General features: G+C 47.0%; 1 protein-coding gene across 1 annotated transcript in view; it reads right to left on the bottom strand.

Annotated features, from left to right (window-relative positions):
* LOC135830958 (rootletin-like) overlaps positions 1-8272 on the bottom strand; it is a 31080-nt gene extending 22808 nt beyond the window's left edge. Inside the window, exon 1 of the mRNA XM_065343195.1 lies at positions 8173-8272. Coding sequence (XP_065199267.1) covers positions 8173-8272 — 100 coding nt within the window. The remainder of the gene's footprint in view (positions 1-8172) is intronic.
* Positions 8273-18190: the final 9918 nt, after the last annotated feature.

Genomic DNA, 18190 nt, shown 5'->3' on the forward strand with positions numbered 1-18190 from the left:
ATTACAAATAACTGCTTACACTCAAATTTCCCTGTCGACACTTCATTCACGGTTTGTATTTGCTCACTCACGCGTATGCTATTTCATAACTATGGTAGTCACTTTCAGCGGGCGGGAGTGTCGCGAATGCGATCGGATTTATTCGTAGTCACGAGCACAATGCATGTATATAACCAAGAATTCACAGCTAGTATACATGTATCCTTGTTCAGTGCATGATTTGTACATTCAATCACTCGTATCCCTTTGTGACACCCCTTTTTCACTTTGCACTTCGTTGCATTTCTAAGGTTCAATGCTGGGCACCCTTTTTCTCACCTTGCAATTCGTTGCATTTCTAATGTTTCCGTTCCGGGCACCCTTTGAACCCATGCACTTTGGTTTGCACACGCACTGACATCCAACACGGACTGTGTGTACGACTATCGGCATCTTTGATGGCCTTCACTATCCATTTTCATGCTCACAGTTGGACTCGTTGCACCGTGCGTATATTTATGTGTCACCCTTTCAGCTACATGCACGTGGAGCTGTTTTAGTTCCACAACTTGGTGCTCTTCTTGCTTCTCTTTGATTCTTCGCTACTCCTTGGGAGCTAATTTCGATGCGTTTGTATATTTATCGCTTGTATATTTCTGCTGACGCTGTACGCAAGACACTTTCACGGCACACTACTGCTACAGGCATGCACTCCGACTCACCTATATTATCGCTCTCCCCTTGTAAATATTCTTCAGTCTTGATTCACAAGAAAATTGGGCACTAAGGAAAAAATGGTCTGCTTCGAGTGGTTTATGTAAAGGGTATGTCCATGGTTCGCGACAAAGGATGCCTTCTACATTTTTCGAATTGGAGAGTTTCTCTTGATGTTCAACGACTCCTCAACTCATTCCGAGTTGTTATAAGCCGTTCTGAGAACCTGGAATGTATCAGTAAAAACTGTAAAGATAAGCGAACATTTTGCTTGGGCGGAGGAAGTAGATAGGTGCCTCTTCCGTGACCATTCTTTTTCTTGACACCAACAATCCGAAGCTATCTCAGGACCGTATCATCAATGTCTCCTGTTACTAACCACTACATTGTAAACCATGCTATTCAGCTATTTCATGCGGAGAATCAAGATTGTTTTTGGATCTGGTGTGCGGTTGCTATGCGTTGCTAAGGAAAGTGGGTTCTCTCAGTTTGACATATCTCTCTGATCTCAAATATGTGGGACATTTGTCGGAAAAATCCGGTGATAGGCGATGAGTATTTTGGTTGTGACTTTTTCCTTTGTCCGATTTAGAAAAACTAAAGACCAAACTACTCAGGAAGCTCTAACCTATCCAAAAAGCAAAACACAAGCCACAAAAAAACGATTAGAAAAAATGGTCTTAAGTCCCTACTAACTATCTCTGTCACGCAAGACCGGACCTAAACACCTACGAAGTAAGAATTGATGTGTTACGGGTAGTACCAAGAGTAGATAAACAAGAGTGTGCAACTCGCGGATGGGTTGGCCCACGGCGGAATTTTTTGTTGACGTAATCTTTTCGACGACGCACGAGCTGCGAGTCTTTCGGAAAGTTTTCCCTCGTGCTCTTGGCCGGCTTTACACTACAATAATACACTACAAGGTCGGTGCCCAGCACGTGCTCTCACACTGCTCTGCGGCGAAATGCGCGTTCTTCTGAAAAAAGGTGACGTCAACAAAAAATTCCGCCGTGGGCGAGGGTATCTGCAGATTGTGCAGGAGAGATCCGGAGTTGCACACTCTTGTTTATCTACTCTTGGTAGTACGTGTAGTGAAATAAATTGGTATGCATTGCATCGTGACACAACTTGTACGTGATTGTAAATGTACAAACAACATGCAACGCCGTAGTAAGAGCTATCGTAGCTCGTGAATTCCGTGTTGTTGACTCAAGGCAAGCAGTACTTCGTTTACACGCTGACAACGACGAACGAATTGATTAGATATGTCACCTGCAGTTACACAACAATCCCGTATGGCAGCGTGCATGCCAAGACAATCAGGGAGTAAGTATTATGCTCTTGTAAAACCTGTCAAGGCAACGACTCGGATATGGCGACCACTATTATCAGGGCCAATGCTATTTCAAGTCTAGTGACCCTGGATAAGGAGACCACCTGGTAACAGAGACCACATGTTGAAGGTTCCGTGAGCGGTCTTTTTTGACAGGCTTCACTGCTCTCCCCGTTTAAAATCACTAGTAATTTCGTTGGTCACACATAACTCACGTGCACTGTTTTCCCGCCAACGTACCAACAAATATCACAACCCTTGCAGCTATGCACAGAGAGAGACATTCAGGTAATCTGTACTGCGCTGAGGTGCCAGCTAACCACATCTAGCCAACGCTGCTGCACTTGTAGGTCGATTCTGTTGTATCCCTTTTAGGAGATAAGTTTAAAACCTGAAAAATGTGGGTGAATGAGAACCATGCATTTGAATGGCAACAATACATTTGAATAGAGTCCACCATACCGGCATTTGAATGACAACCATGCATTTGAGAGGGAACTATGCATTTGAATGGGAACCATGCATTTGAATGCGAACCATGCATTTGAATGGGACCATGCATTTGAATGGGAACCATGCATTTGAATGGAGTCCATACATCTGAATGGGAACCATACATTGGAATGGCAAACATACATTTGAATGGGAAACATACATTTGAACAGTGTACACACATTTGAATGGGAACCATACATTTGAATGGCATGCATACATTTGAATGGCATACTTACATTTGAACAGTGTGCATACATTTGAATGAGAACTATACATTTAGATGGTGTCCATACATTTGAATGGTGTGCATACAATCAGATCGGGCCCATATAATGCATACAGAATCAAAATGGCAGCCAAACCTGAAAAATTTGGGCATAGGTCTGTTGCTTTTTTCCCTTTTTGTGTGTATTTTAGGAATTTGAGGTTTCTTAGTTAAAATAATAACATTACATCATTTATGCCCCCAATTATGATCTGATTTTCAAAGACTTTGTGAGTTTAAAAGTTTCCCTCCCCATCGACAGGTGTTCCGTTCCATTTTTCGGGTCAGCAATGAGACAAGGACATGGGTGTGCGGCCAATTGAAGAAACTCTGGAAAGCCAAATTCCATGCAATGGAAAGGATCAAAGATTATAGGCTCAACTCCTGATCCATGCTCATTGCTGATTTATTGGGAATGTTGAAATAATAAGAGGGAAGCTGCTGGCGACTCCATGACGTGGCCTTCATCGACGTTCCAAGCGGCGTGCCGATAACCTGTACATGCGGGCTAATCCATCTACGAATTAGTGAACAGCAATTTTAGTTGTACAATTTTGATGTCACATGTGGAGTGTGCTGCGGCAATGAACACATCTATCTGTGAAAGGCGCATCCCACGGCTGCGTGTATGCCATCACAACAAATCCCAGGCGTGGTCAAATCTCCACCGGCAAGAGCCATGCAAGGAGACTAGGGACATGAGAGGTTGCTGTGGATAAAGGCCTTCTAAGATGCGTACGCTCCCTAGAATGGGTCTCTCAAATAGTATTTAAATGGCTTTCTTTGAGAACTCAGTGGAGGCTTCACACTATTGAGAAGCATGCATTTGGCAAGTGCTAGTAGTTCCCTGTTCACTCGGAATCATGGTATCGGAGTTGAGAGTGTCTATTCTAATTGTTACCCTCCAGTCAGCGTACAGTTTACCCTCATGGGATCCCAGACCTAGTGCTAACCGGGGTACAACGTGCAAGTTCATGCAATTCATTCCCAAGCCCGCACAAATGGGTACCAGAAAAATGCTTTACCTTTTTTTAGAGCTGGGGATGAAGGCAACCTCCAAGCTGCATCCAACCCGGACGATGAGAGAGACAGCTTCTCATCAGTAGTAACAGTGCGACTGACATCTGCAGAGTAGAGAGGTTGACGGTGCCGGCGTCATTGTGACATGCAAGAGGTGATCAGTCATGTGATAGCTGGTGTTGAGAGCATCGGTATTGGCGTGATATGGTCACACAGCTGTTGTGATTCGATAGTCAATGCCGGTAGTAGCAATTTACAGTAGCTATTTAGTATTTGCAGTTTTGGTAGTATCACGTTTGGCTGATGCGGCCAGTAGCAAAGCATCCGGCATAGGTGATAGGGAAGTGGTCAGCATGTATCGCATCAAGGCGGCCGGCATCGATAGCAGCGTTATGGCCGCAAACTGGCATCGGTAGTAGCGAGGTGGCCGGCACCGGTAGTAGCGAGGTGGCCGGCATCGGTAGTAGCGAGGTGGCCGGCATCAGTAGTACTGAGATGGCTTGCATCGGTAGTAGCGAGGTGGCCGACATCAGTAGTATTGAGATGGCTTGCATCGGTAGTAGCGAGGTGGCCGACATCAGTAGTACTGAGATGGCTTGCATCGGTAGTAGTGATTGAAATGATGGTGGTTGTAATGATTTACCTGGGCAGGTATGGAGCAAACAGTAATGATTAGCACCAGGTACACGACAATTATGGTGATCACAGTTTTCAAACAGATAAGAAATTTCTGGCAAGCACAGTAGAAGAGTAAGCGGCATGGTCTGAGATGTGGCCAAGGTATGTACCTCCCGTTGTACATGCAATCATCAGCCACAAACAAGTTGCAAAGCCGTCCAAACATTCACCGGCTACGGACAGGTGCATCAAACTGGTGCACATGTCGTGAATACAAAGGGATAAAGAATGACTGTGCAGCAACAAACAGCTGGAAAATGACTGCAATTGCCATTGATTGCTCCATTTCAGAATTCATCCATTTTTGTATTAGCCACACATTCACCGACCCAACACACCTGCCAGTAGCAAGCAACCGCATGTAAACTCTGCTACTCATCAGTAACCTCAACACTCCATGTACAATTGAGCAACATATCCAAACCACACACTCTGGCCATGTCCCTATCACCTACTCTGCAAGTCAGAAATGAATCATTGCTGCATGCAGAAATCAGATTGTGTAACGTACCAAACAAATGGCTTATACTTAGCCATGCTGTGAAGAATCTTGGTCCATTGGCCTTGCAAGTCTAGCGGAGGAAAAATAGACAGCTTCACACAATGGATTAGAAGCATACACCCATGTGACAGCAGCCATCGCCGGCTATGGTCACATGGGCAACTAGCAAGCCAAAACAGCAGAATGCATACCCTACCAATGTCTACATACGTACCACCCAAATATACGTTACCAGGGAGACGGGCATCAGCGAGGCTACCATGGTGTCCGTGGAGTGCTTGAACCTACCTGAGAGGGAATGAATGAGCATGACACAATTGATTGGTTACATACACCCACACAACAGCAGCCTGTGACAGCCACTGTTGTATGGGGATAGTACAAGTAACAGACACGGTTACTAAACAACATGGTGTTGTACAATACACCAGGCATGCAGTACATAACTACATATTTACCAATGGTAGGCCCGGTGACTTGACGCCGTAGCGCTGGTTGGTTGTAGAAGAGATGACCTACAGGGCTCTTACCTTGCCCTGATCTATGCCTAACTACCCTAACTAAGAATGTGGATATATTAGAATTTGAGTGAGAGAAATGCAATAATGTGAAAATATGAGTATAGTGTGGCATGAGGGTCGAATATTGTTTAGTGTTTGTTGTGGTTGATAGTCTGGTCGGCTCCAGCCACCAGTTGCCGCCTCTGCTTGGCTGGTCGCACTAATCATCGGCCGAGTGTGTGCTGCTCCACCTCGCTCCCCGCTGGCCACATTGTGTAGTACTCGCTGAGTGTGTAGTGGTGTACTGATCCCTGAGGTGTGTGTGGGAACAGACATGCAGGCGTGGAAATAGTAAGAATGATGTGGCTGTATAATAATGCTACATGCAACAGTACATTTGAATTCATCCACAAACAAATGAATTCATGAATGATTCATCCAAACGTGATCAGTGAATGTGCAAGATAGGTAATACAGTTCTATTAGGGCAGGAATATGGATACTGCAGACTACTACAGACTATATAGGGCATGTGTTGTGATGGCATACATACAGGAAATACCTTGAATGCTATAAATAGCAAAATCAAAGATCGATAGCCAACATGTTTTGTCGTGACGCTGTTTGGCCTTTTGCCGTACAATCTTGACCAGCGGTCTTCCGCAATACAGGCCAGGAAGGTGTTGAATAGAGGCAACTTGAACCGCACAAGATTTTCGATTTATTCACAGACTTACAGATTCCTTTTCCTGCAACCCCATTTTTGAGGCAAAGTTTGATCGAAGGCAGTCATGGAGTCGCCAGCAGCACCCCACCCCCTTTACCCCTTCGTAATGGTTGAAACCAGGGGAAATGGAACGGAACACCTGTCATTTTGTGGCACCTACATTGCAGCAAGAGTCTTGCCGCAATGAAGTGCCCCCCCCCCCAAAAAAGGTTTTCCAGGAGCAAAATATATCATATGGGGAAGCATGGATGGCAGATGGCAAGCCTGGAGCAAACACACACAGACATGCACACACACACGATGGGGAGACGCAACACACACATAATACTGTGCGCAGTTTGGAGCAAGTAACGATATTCTCAAAGAAATCGTAAAAGGTACCATCACAATAATTGTTATGATTGCCAGTCATGCTCACTCGTTCAAAGCTATGCACGGCAAATCCTTTCTATTGTCTCGTTCTCATACTGGTAGAAACCATGGAAACAACTGCACACACTTCACTGTAGGACTCGTGTAGCTCTTCTTGTTCACATTCCATGGAGGTTTGATAAAATCAGATAAAGGAGCAGGGTTTTTATTGCCGATATGATCCAACCGTAGTTGTCAGTCCAAAACCTAACTTTTTGAAAGTGCTTTCCAGCTTAATAAGCTTGGCTCTAATTGGACAGATTTCCAAAGCTCCAAAGGTCTTAAACTACTGTTGCGGACATTGAAATCCGGTCGGAGGCATGCTGGCCATGCAGCCGTGAGTACGAATACGATCAACACGTGCACTGTGCATGCAACGTTCTGTACGTACTGAGGGCACCGCCGGGCCTCGTGTCGTTCGACCGGATTTCCATGTTCACAGCAGTACGCGGATGATAGAATATACAATAGCCTACAGTTGTGAGTTTTGAAGGAGCCGAAATTGATACTTATCACAACAGGGGAACAGATCCTATTTCCCACTCTCCACAGGTTGTCCCCGACAAACTCGACTGGGCACACACAAGAAACAGTGACACAGAACAACATGGTCCTTTGGGAAACCTATTCGAAGAGCTATAGTGCGGCACCTTGCCCATTTTTGCTCATTCGCAGTAGTTGCACTTAAAAGCGAAGACATTAGGACACGATTTACGACTCCTGGGTCAAATTGAATGCACTCCACCAATAGCAAAGTACGATGTGGAGGGCACTAGCTAGGCCTCATGTCGCGTGCATATGTGGTTTTCTGTAACAGGAGTGGGTCCCCATCCAAGAGGGCCCGGACCAGTCACTGTTGGAGGAGGTGTCCCCTTACCGTGAAGGGAAACCACCACAAAGCGTGTACTCATTTATGGAGCCATAAACCTGGATTCAAGTGGATCCAGAAGTCAGCGTTATCATGCCTCCAGTGTTATTGTGGTGCAGCACTTTCAAACCATATTTGTAAGCTGTTACAGTAGTGGCAAAAGTTTCCAGAAGTCACCTTGCCCACAGTTTCAAATTTCCCATTCGGCATCGGTAACCACCGTTTCTCATCAGACAGCTTAGTTATAAATTACGATCAATGTGATCATGTTTACCTGCGAGAAAGAAGGTGGGCAGCAGCCACGTTTTGATGAAGAAGCCTTGGTCCAGTGTACTTCTCAATGAGAACCGTTCCTAACTCGTAGCCTGTGCTTGTCCAGGTTTACTGGTGAACAGACTGACTAGCGGTGGACACTGCCATGGGTGTTCTCCAGTTGCTGGCGCATAGTGGAGAATGCATGTTGCCCGGACATCTGGGTGAGCATTGCTCAGTGGTTGCAAAACACAACAAAACAAAAGCAAACAAGTCGATGTGTAGGGTCTCCTATAGCTGTACTGTATAACCATAGTCTACCACAAGTGAATAGAAGCATGGCATCCATGTGCTCTTGGACTCAGGCAGATACGCAATATTGAATATCCTATCGGGTCTCGACAGTATTGCCCTCGCTGCCTGCATACCGGGGATATCGCCGTAGAATGACTTGTCATGCTCATCCCGGAGAGACGCGTCCTGACGTGACACATCAACGAACTCAATGCTACGTCGTTTACTTGCCATTCTGGCTGCCTAGGATCAATCGATCTAACCTGCAAACAACCTATTCAAGATTGACCCGTCTTTGACTTCACTGCCTTCACGATTGATCGCGGTCGCGTTTTCTTTGAATACCAGTAACTTTGACGTCACATTCTGATGAAAGTTGAAATCAGGTCCCAAGATACCTTTTCAGTCAATGGCTCATATACAGCATGTTAAGGCACCTCCTTCTCCATTTCCCCTTTCAAAACCTGACTTCTCCATAGTTGGTGACCAGTTCAATGGATACCAGCCACAGACCTTAAACTAGACCTCGCCTAAATGAACCAGTTATTTTCAGCAGGGTTCTAGCCAAAGGAGGGTAGCTCACTCCGAGTTGTGGCGGAGGGGTACTAAACTTAATGCTAGGAAATGAACTGGGCTAACATTACTCTGCTGCACATCAGCCAAAACCGGTGTCAAGGTTGCAACGTTTTCTTCAAGAATCAACAAAAGAACGCAATCCTTTGCAAAACCCTACCTTCCATCAATTATTGCTCACCTGAAAGTTGAATTGCTTTCCTGCATTCCCAGGGGGGATAACGAAGAACACTTTTATGTCACCCTTTGGTTGTAAGCGATGTCCGGCGCTTTTCCATAGCAACCCCCACAGGGACTAACCAACGTAACTGTTCTGTAGCAATCCCCACAGGGACTAACCAACGTAACTGTTCTGTAGCAATCACCACAGGGACTAACCAACGTAACTGTTCTGTAGCAATCACCACAGGGACTAACCAACGTAACTGTTCTGTAGCAATCCCCACAGGGACTAACCAACGTAACTGTTCTGTAGCAATCCCCACAGGGACTAACCAACGTAACTGTTCTGTAGCAATCCCCACAGGGACTAACCAACGTAACTGTTCTGTAGCAATCCCCACAGGGACTAACCAACTTAACTGTTCTGTAGCAATCCCCACAGGGACTAACCAACGTAACTGTTCTGTAGCAATCCCCACAGGGACTAACCAACGTAACTGTTCTGTAGCAATCACCACAGGGACTAACCAACGTAACTGTTCTGTAGCAATCCCCACAGGGACTAACCAACGTAACTGTTCTGTAGCAATCACCACAGGGACTAACCAACGTAACTGTTCTGTAGCAATCCCCACAGGGACTAACCAACGTAACTGTTCTGTAGCAATCCCCACAGGGACTAACCAACGTAACTGTTCTGTAGCAATCCCCACAGGGACTAACCAACGTAACTGTTCTGTAGCAATCACCACAGGGACTAACCAACGTAACTGTTCTGTAGCAATCCCCACAGGGACTAACCAACGTAACTGTTCTGTAGCAATCCCCACAGGGACTAACCAACTTAACTGTTCTGTAGCAATCCCCACAGGGACTAACCAACGTAACTGTTCTGTAGCAATCACCACAGGGACTAACCAACGTAACTGTTCTGTAGCAATCCCCACAGGGACTAACCAACGTAACTGTTCTGTAGCAATCCCCACAGGGACTAACCAACGTAACTGTTCTGTAGCAATCCCCACAGGGACTAACCAACGTAACTGTTCTGTAGCAATCCCCACAGGGACTAACCAACGTAACTGTTCTGTAGCAATCACCACAGGGACTAACCAACGTAACTGTTCTGTAGCAATCCCAGTGCTGCCAAATAATTTTCGCCCCAAATCGGACACCCTTCACCGCCAAGGCTGGCCACATGGCGCGAATTTTTCTCCTCGGCAATTTTTTTACAGAGAATTCAAAATATCGCCTAAAACACCATGAAAAATCGCTCCATTGCCATGGTAACCCCAGAGTTGTCATGAATTTTGTAATGATGAGTGTGGTCGCACACTGACTCTGTACAGAGTGCCAGTGTACATGCCATCCAGCCTGATCCAGGCATGTTACATGTTACTTTGCACTTCCCCAGCCATGCGCTAGCCTTTTTAGAAGCAAATGTACAGTGATGTGTGCCTTCAGTTGCACTGAAAAGTGAAAGTACAGGACTTCTGCATAGGAAAGTAATGATCTCCGACATTTTGGCTGCTTTTCGGACGTTTCCCTTTTCGGACCGGTTTTCAGAAGAGCCTTCAAAAATCGGACACTGTCCGAAAAATCGGACGGTTTGGCAGCACTGCAATCCCCACAGGGACTAACCAACGTAACTGTTCTGTAGCAATCCCCACAGGGACTAACCAACGTAACTGTTCTGTAGAAATCCCCACAGGGACTAACCAACGTAACTGTTCTGTAGCAATCCCCACAGGGACTAACCAACGTAACTGTTCTGTAGCAATCCCCACAGGGACTAACCAACGTAACTGTTCTGTAGCAATCCCCACAGGGACTAACCAACGTAACTGTTCTGTAGCAATCCCCACAGGGACTAACCAACGTAACTGTTCTGTAGCAATCACCACAGGGACTAACCAACGTAACTGTTCTGTAGCAATCACCACAGGGACTAACCAACGTAACTGTTCTGTAGCAATCCCCACAGGGACTAACCAACGTAACTGTTCTGTAGCAATCACCACAGGGACTAACCAACGTAACTGTTCTGTAGCAATCCCCACAGGGACTAACCAACGTAACTGTTCTGTAGCAATCACCACAGGGACTAACCAACGTAACTGTTCTGTAGCAATCACCACAGGGACTAACCAACGTAACTGTTCTGTAGCAATCCCCACAGGGACTAACCAACTTAACTGTTCTGTAGCAATCCCCACGGGGACTAACCAACGTAACTGTTCTGTAGCAATCCCCACAAGGACTAACCAACGTAACTGTTCTGTAGCAATCCCCACAGGGACTAACCAACTTAACTGTTCTGTAGCAATCACCACAGGGACTAACCAACGTAACTGTTCTGTAGCAATCCCCACAGGGACTAACCAACGTAACTGTTCTGTAGCAATCACCACAGGGACTAACCAACGTAACTGTTCTGTAGCAATCCCCACAGTGAACCGGTGGTCAAGCTAGCTGCAGGACCGTGCAAGGCACCTGAGTGGCGAACAATGCACACAGAATCCACTCACCTGCGCGTCCAGAGTTATCCCACTTCTCGACATCAAGTTTCAGTTGCCAGCATGACAGCAGCCCATCAACCACGAGATTGATGACAGCCTCTCTTCAGTTAAAAAAAGCGAAACGGAAAAAGGAAAGAGAAAGGCAGCAAATTTGTCACATGAAAATATCAGCAACAACCCACGAATCCATGGAGAAAAATACTGAGAATGGTGAGGTTCTGCTATACATGAAAACGTAGAGAAATCACGTTGCGAGCAGGTGTCTGGGTTAGAGACTACGGTTTCGCGTGTTTTGGGTCAGATTTCTACGCAGAGTTGAGATTCTCTACGCTGTGGCTCCCGCAAAGAAAATGCGTACGCATTTGCTGGGTATCACTTAAATGCAGGCAGAAACCTGCCAAATTTGGAAGGGGAAATTCCCAGTGAACGTAGAGCAGAATTGGTTCCCTTTGCGTTATGAGAACACTCTTCGTGTTCCCAGGATTCTTCTTGTCACATTCCCGTAACGTAGAGCAGAACATCGCTAATGCGAAGAGTCCATAATCCCCCCAAGTGTGCAGCTGGGATGGGGCTGTGGGACGGCGTAATCCATGATGTACGTCATTTTTGGGTAGGACTTGCGTCAGTCCGTCGATGCAGTCCACCACAAACACACTTCCCTTACTCATGATAGTATCACACTATGACGTGCAACACGGATTTTGCCGCCCCAGGTCTGATCAGTGAAGTTGCGCACTCTGGGGGAGTATGGACTCTTGCTAATGTGCATAATGAGGTCTTCACCTAGGTTTATGGCAAGACAAGGAAATTGCAACGGCAACAACGTAAAAATGCCATAAAAGGAAACAGCAACATCGGTGAAGTCACAGTCCAAAAATTGATGGACAACGAATTGCTTACCTGTCGGATGGGCAGAGCAGTGCCAAGAGTACATAACCCCCAAGAGTGTGCAACTCGACTATGGGTGCTGTCCCGACAGAATTTTAAGTTGACGTCATTTTTATGATGCAATGCGCACTGTACATGGATTATCAGACGAATCCGTAACCTGTGGTGGACCAAAGTCCATCTGATGATGTACAAATTATTGCAAAGAAAAACGTGTGATGCGTTGACACCCGTATACATGTTGTAAATCACTGGTGCAAGGAGCATTGCATCATAAATAATGACGTCAATTTGAAATTCTGTCAGGACAACAGGATATGTGGGAGTTGCACACTCTTGGGGGGTTATGTACTCTTGCGGTGCATGTAGAGTTCCAGGATGAAGATTTCCCATTCTTCAAGGCAGGCTCCCGAGTACAAGGCTTGAAGCAACCCTCACTCCAGACTGTCAGTGGGTGATCGTAATCCAGTGGTCTAGCGAACACACCTGGGTACGAGCAGCGAATGGAATGCTGTCAGGTTGAAGACGATTGAGTAGTCTCCTTGAATGTTCCTGGAATCCATCCGTACGTTGCTCAGCAATCACATAGGCACATACACAAGAAATGTGCTCCATTACATCATGACTTGGGAAAGCAGGCATAGGTAAACGTGTGAAGCCAGATGAGAGTGCCAGGAGGGGGGGGGGGAGGGGTGTTTGACCTCAGATCAGTGGGGTTCTGTTGCTGGTAGCGTAGTGCCAGGAGAATATGCCAGCCCTTTAGTGCTCATGACAGCACAACCATGTCATATTGACGGCTACTCGACTTGGGAAGTGACCTCCATATTATCGGGTATAAAGTCTGACACCCACCAACGGGAGAGTACACGGAACCAAGAAAACCAAACATTATCCACAATTCCCAACACCATTTTGTCTAGGGCAGCCCCTTGCGGTGGGGTAGGAGTGCGAGCGCGACAGTGCTTACGAAGCATTCTTACGCTGCCCTGGGAACATAGTTACATGACGTTGTGGTCAAGCGCCCGCAGGGGGACCGACAACACACACACACATCGGCGACACGAGCACAAATGGCTGCACCCCCCCCCCCCCCCCACTACACCTCTCTGAAGAGGTTATGCATGGGTAGATGCTGGCGAGTAGTGGCACTGGTTTTAGGATGATTCGGTATAGAAATCCAAAATCTAAACCAGCTAGGGTGTTAGCTACTGAACAATTACGAAACCGTAACAGTTACCCTTCAAACGTGGAATTCCGATGATTGCAAACAAAAGCCATGCTAAATGCGCTCAGAATATTGGACGGATGTCACACCGAAACCTTCACACTGCCCGTTGTTGCTAAGATTCAACTGGTTAGAAGTTTAGCAGGCTGTTAGTCTTCACCAAAGAATAATAGAGAAGAAACTCATAAAATCATAATAGGCAGCATGGGACCTCGGTGCAAATTATCCAATATCCATCAACTGTGTTAGCCGTCTCGTAATAATAATGATTATAATGCTCTTTACCAGAGGTTGAAGTGCTACATGTAGTAACAGGATTTGGAAGTAGGAATATTTTCCGGAGGCGGAGTTTCGAAGTGCACCCTATCACCAGCATCATAACATCTACATATCCGTCACAGGGGACCCATGAGCTGAGCCTCTACCTGGCTCAAGACGACATTACTTTGTTGTACTTACAGCTACAGCTGCCATTTTGGCAATGCAGCCTGGTAAGCACAACGTTCGAATAGACCTACATGTTACCCATGACAATCTAGTATCACGGTCAAGCAGCAAAGCGTCGCTCCACAGGTGGACGCGTTCCAACGCATTACAATAATATCATAATGTGGGTTGTGGCTAGCGACCACAACACGTGTACAGTGTAGATCCACACGCTTGGACAGACATGTACATTGCACTCGTACAACACTGTCTTCTGACCAACAGGAATGTCGACTCGCGAAATACACGCCACCCGACCACCAAGAGGACAAGACACTGTACCTTTTGTTTGGGGAGTTATGCCCTCCGCTACTCCAATCTGCACAGCGGTCCTGATGCAGGCGTGCAGTCCGTTGCGAGTGCGCCGGTTGGCGGTTGCCCTGCCAAATAATCCAATCGAATATTCGACGCTCGAAAGATGACGAACTGCCAGCAGAGAACCGAAAACAAACAGGAGGTCGGAGGTTGGAGAAATGAGTCACCAGAAACTGTTCCGACTTTGAGAACGCATAAACTACTTTGCACTGGCATTGCCGACAGCAATGGAAAACCCACTACATTCTACAGGAGCAGCACAACAAGGCGGCAGTTTAGTACCGAAAGACGGCGGCCTCGCTCTCCAACCTCCACAAATTAGACACATGTCGCCAGAATTAAACTTACCACAAATCCAGATACTACATCGTCAATCCGTCACCATCATGCGCTCGTAGCCGAACCAATGCATGAAGCATAAACGCACCAGCACAGCAAGGACACTTCCTTTGACGGATAATTAGTTATTTTGGAGCTTGGAGTATGGCCGAAAGCTCGGTTGCAATAATTTTATTGACAAGTCCAGATCAGGAAAAGTAATTTCACCAACACTGCAACGCGCTTCCGCGTGACTAAAAATAATGGAGGTTAGGCGTTTCCTGTAGTCATTACAAGGAGCTTGTGGAAATGGTCTTCACGTGGCTCTAGTGCTAGTCGAAATAGCGAGTCGGAAGAATTTAGCGACAGTTCGGACACTGCAAGCCACGTAGCTACAGCGCACCGACCCATACCGACAGATATCTTATAGGAAGAAAAAGAGGACAAAAGATAAATTATCTGCACTTGAAGGACATGTGCGGGCGTGCTGACGGTGTAGAGTGGACGGTTTCAAATAGGACACCGGTTGCAAACCGGAACGGACTCAATATTCACTTTCTCTCTTGGTATTTTGATTAGAAAACATATATCACAGTGAGACTACGATATGTTATACTCCGAGCCAAAATTTCATGGCTCTGCGATGACCAGAAGCGCCATATCAAGCAGGTGAGTTTTTGACGTGTTGCTTCGCACTGCGACTTGAGTTTTACGACTTTCGAAAAATCAACTTCTTGTCGCAGGTAAACAGCGGCTCGCCTCTCGCCAATAAAGCACCGCATACCAATCAAAACTAATGGAAGCACACACAAGGCTTATTGTTACTCTATACTGGCCGTCGTGGAGCGATAGCAATTACCTAATTTCAGACCCAGAGTGAATTTGACGTGCACTCTAAAACGTGTCCGGTTTGGAGCCACCTCTGATTTGAACTTTTTTGAAGCGAAAAATTGGGCAACTTGGAGGCAATGGGTCAACACAAAGGAGTGGCTCAGTTCGATTGACTCTGGCCCCAGAGCAAATTTCAACATGCCAGTTTCCTTCCACAAACATATTTCGAGTGAAAAATCAACGCTGATGATCGGTTTGGGTCTATGCAAATTTGGCTGTCAAAACGTCCCGGTATCGAGCCGTCCCCTCTACATCATTACCAGTCTCTTCTTGCAGCTGGGCAACACTCTTTCATGGAATTTGCGCATGCGCAGTCGAACTGATAATGGCAATACATGCTCCTTTACCGGTCACCTTGGAGGAAAGAAAAGGAGAACAAAACAAGAAGGGCAAAGAGGTTAGGTACAGCGGCAAAGTAGCAGCAGCGAAGCACGGCAAAGTACAATGCGAAAGGAAGACACAGCGCAAATGCCAGTCACGTGGTTAGCGGACAACAAATATCGGCCACACCAAACAAATGAAGTTAGCGGGAAAGAAACGATCTCAACGATCATTTGCAACCAATGGTGAACGAAATCAAAGCCTTACCATCGCTGCAGTCGCCCGTAATTGTTGGTTGAAATTTCTCACGGAGCTGCTGCTACATAGCGCAGCTCTGTCTTTGCTTCGTAGAGTCTACCACCGCTTCGCCAACAACCTCAAATTCAAAAGCAAGGCGGATGATTTTTTTCATGTCCCGCTTCAGGGCACTCCGTTAGCGAACGGTTTAGGGATTGGTCTCTCCACTATCTGACAAAAGCTACTTGACACTTCTCGCAGCGGAGCATCGTGTACGATAACGCCAGTCACGACTCAGTTCATCTCGAATGCAACTATTTGATACAAGAACACAAACCACCTACACCTAGCTAGGCAAGAGAAGGAAACTCCGAGAGAGAGAGAGAGCGCTGAAACTCAACCCACCTCCTACAACAACAACGAAGAAAATGAGCCGTGGGGGCCGTTCGGACGAAGTAGAGAGTGAGCATTGGTGTGATCAGAGAGTGAGCAGTGAGTGACAAGAGAGTGAGCAGAGAGTGTGCAGAGGTGTGAGCAGAGAGGAAGCAGAGGTGTGAGCAGAGAGTAAGCAGAGAGTGAGAGGAGAGTGTGCAGAGAGTGAGCAGAGAGTGAACCGAGGTGTGAGCAGAGAGTGAGCAGAGAGAGAGCAGAGAGTAAGCAGAGGTGTGAGCAGAGAGTGAGCAGAGAGTGAGCAGAAAATGCGCAGAGATGTGAGCAGAGAGTGTACAGAGAGTGAGCGGAGGTGTGAGCAGAGAGTGAGCAGAGAGTGAGCAGAGAGTGAGCAGAGAGTGAGCAGAGAGTGAGCAGAGGTGAGAGCAGAGAGTGATCAGAAAGTAAGCAGAGAGTGAGCAGAGAGTGAGCAGAGAGTGAGCAGAGAGTGAGCAGGGAGTGAGCAGAGGTGTGAGCAGAGATTGAGCAGAGAGTGAGCAGAGGTGTGAGCAGAGAGTGAGCAGAGAATGAGGAGAGAGTGAGCAGAGAGTGAACTGAGAGTGAGCAGAGGTGTGAGCAGATGGTGAGCAGAGGTGTGAGCAGATAGTGAGCAGAGAGTGAGCAGAGAGTGAGCAGAGGTGTGAGCAGAGAGTGCGCACAGAGTGTGCAGAGAGCGAGAAGAGAGTGAGCGAAGAGTGAGCAGAGAGTGAGCAGAGAGTGAGCAGAGAGTGAACAAAAAGTAAGCAGAGGTGTGAGCGGAGAGTAAGCAGAGATTGAGCAGAAAGTGAGCAGAGAGTGAGCAGAGAGTGAGCAGAGAGTGAGCAGAGAGTGACCAGAGGTATGAGCAGAGAGTGAGCAGAGAGTGAGCAGAGGTGTGAGCAGAGAGTGAGCAGAGAGTGAAAGGAGAGTGAGCAGAGAGTGATCAGAGAGTGAGCAGAGGTGTGAGCAGAGAGTGAGCAGAGAGTGAGCAAAGAGTAAGAAGAGGTGTGAGCAGAGAGTGAGCAGTGAGTGAGCAGAGGCGTGAGCAGAGATTGAGCAGAGAGTGTGAGAAGAGTGACCAAAGAGTGATCAGAGAGTGAGCAGAGGTGTGAGCAGAGAGCGAGCAGAGAGTGAGCAGAGAGTAAGAAGAGGTGTGAGCAGAGAGTGAGCAGACAGTAAGCAGAGGTGTAAGCAGAATGTGAGCAGAGAGTGAGCAGTGGTGTGATCAGAGAGTGAGCAGAGAGTGATTAGAGAGTGAGCGGAGAGTGAGCAGAGAGTGAGCAGAGGTGTGAGCAGAGAGTGAGCAGAGGTGTGAGCAGAGAGTGAGCAGAGAGTGAGAGGAGAGTGAGCAGAGAGTGAGCAGAGAGTGAGCAGAGGTGTGAGCAGAGAGTGAGCAGAGAGTAAGCAGAGGTGTGAGCAGAGAGTGAGCAGAGAGTGAGCAGAGAGTGAGCAGAGAGTGAGCAGAGATGTGAGCAGAGAGTGTACAGAGTATGAGCAGAGGTGTGAGCAGAGAGTGAGCAGAGAGTGAGCAGAGAGTGAGCAGAAAGTGAGCAGGGAGTGAGCAGAGAGTGAGCAGGGGTGTGAGCAGAGAGTGAGCAGAGAGTGAGCAGAGGTGTGAGCAGAGAGTGAGCAGAGAATGAGGAGAGAGTGAGCAGAGAGTGAGCTAAGAGTGAGCAGAGGTGTGAGCAGATGGTGAGCAGAGGTGTGAGGAGATAGTGAGCAGAGAGGGAGCAGAGAGTGAGCAGAGAGTGAGCAGAGGTGTGAGGAGAGTGCGCAGAGAGTGAGCAGAGAGCGAGCAGAGAGTGAGCG

The sequence above is a fragment of the Sycon ciliatum genome, chromosome 1 (assembly GCF_964019385.1).
Source record: "Sycon ciliatum chromosome 1, ocSycCili1.1, whole genome shotgun sequence".
Taxonomy (NCBI): Eukaryota; Metazoa; Porifera; class Calcarea; order Leucosolenida; family Sycettidae; genus Sycon; species Sycon ciliatum.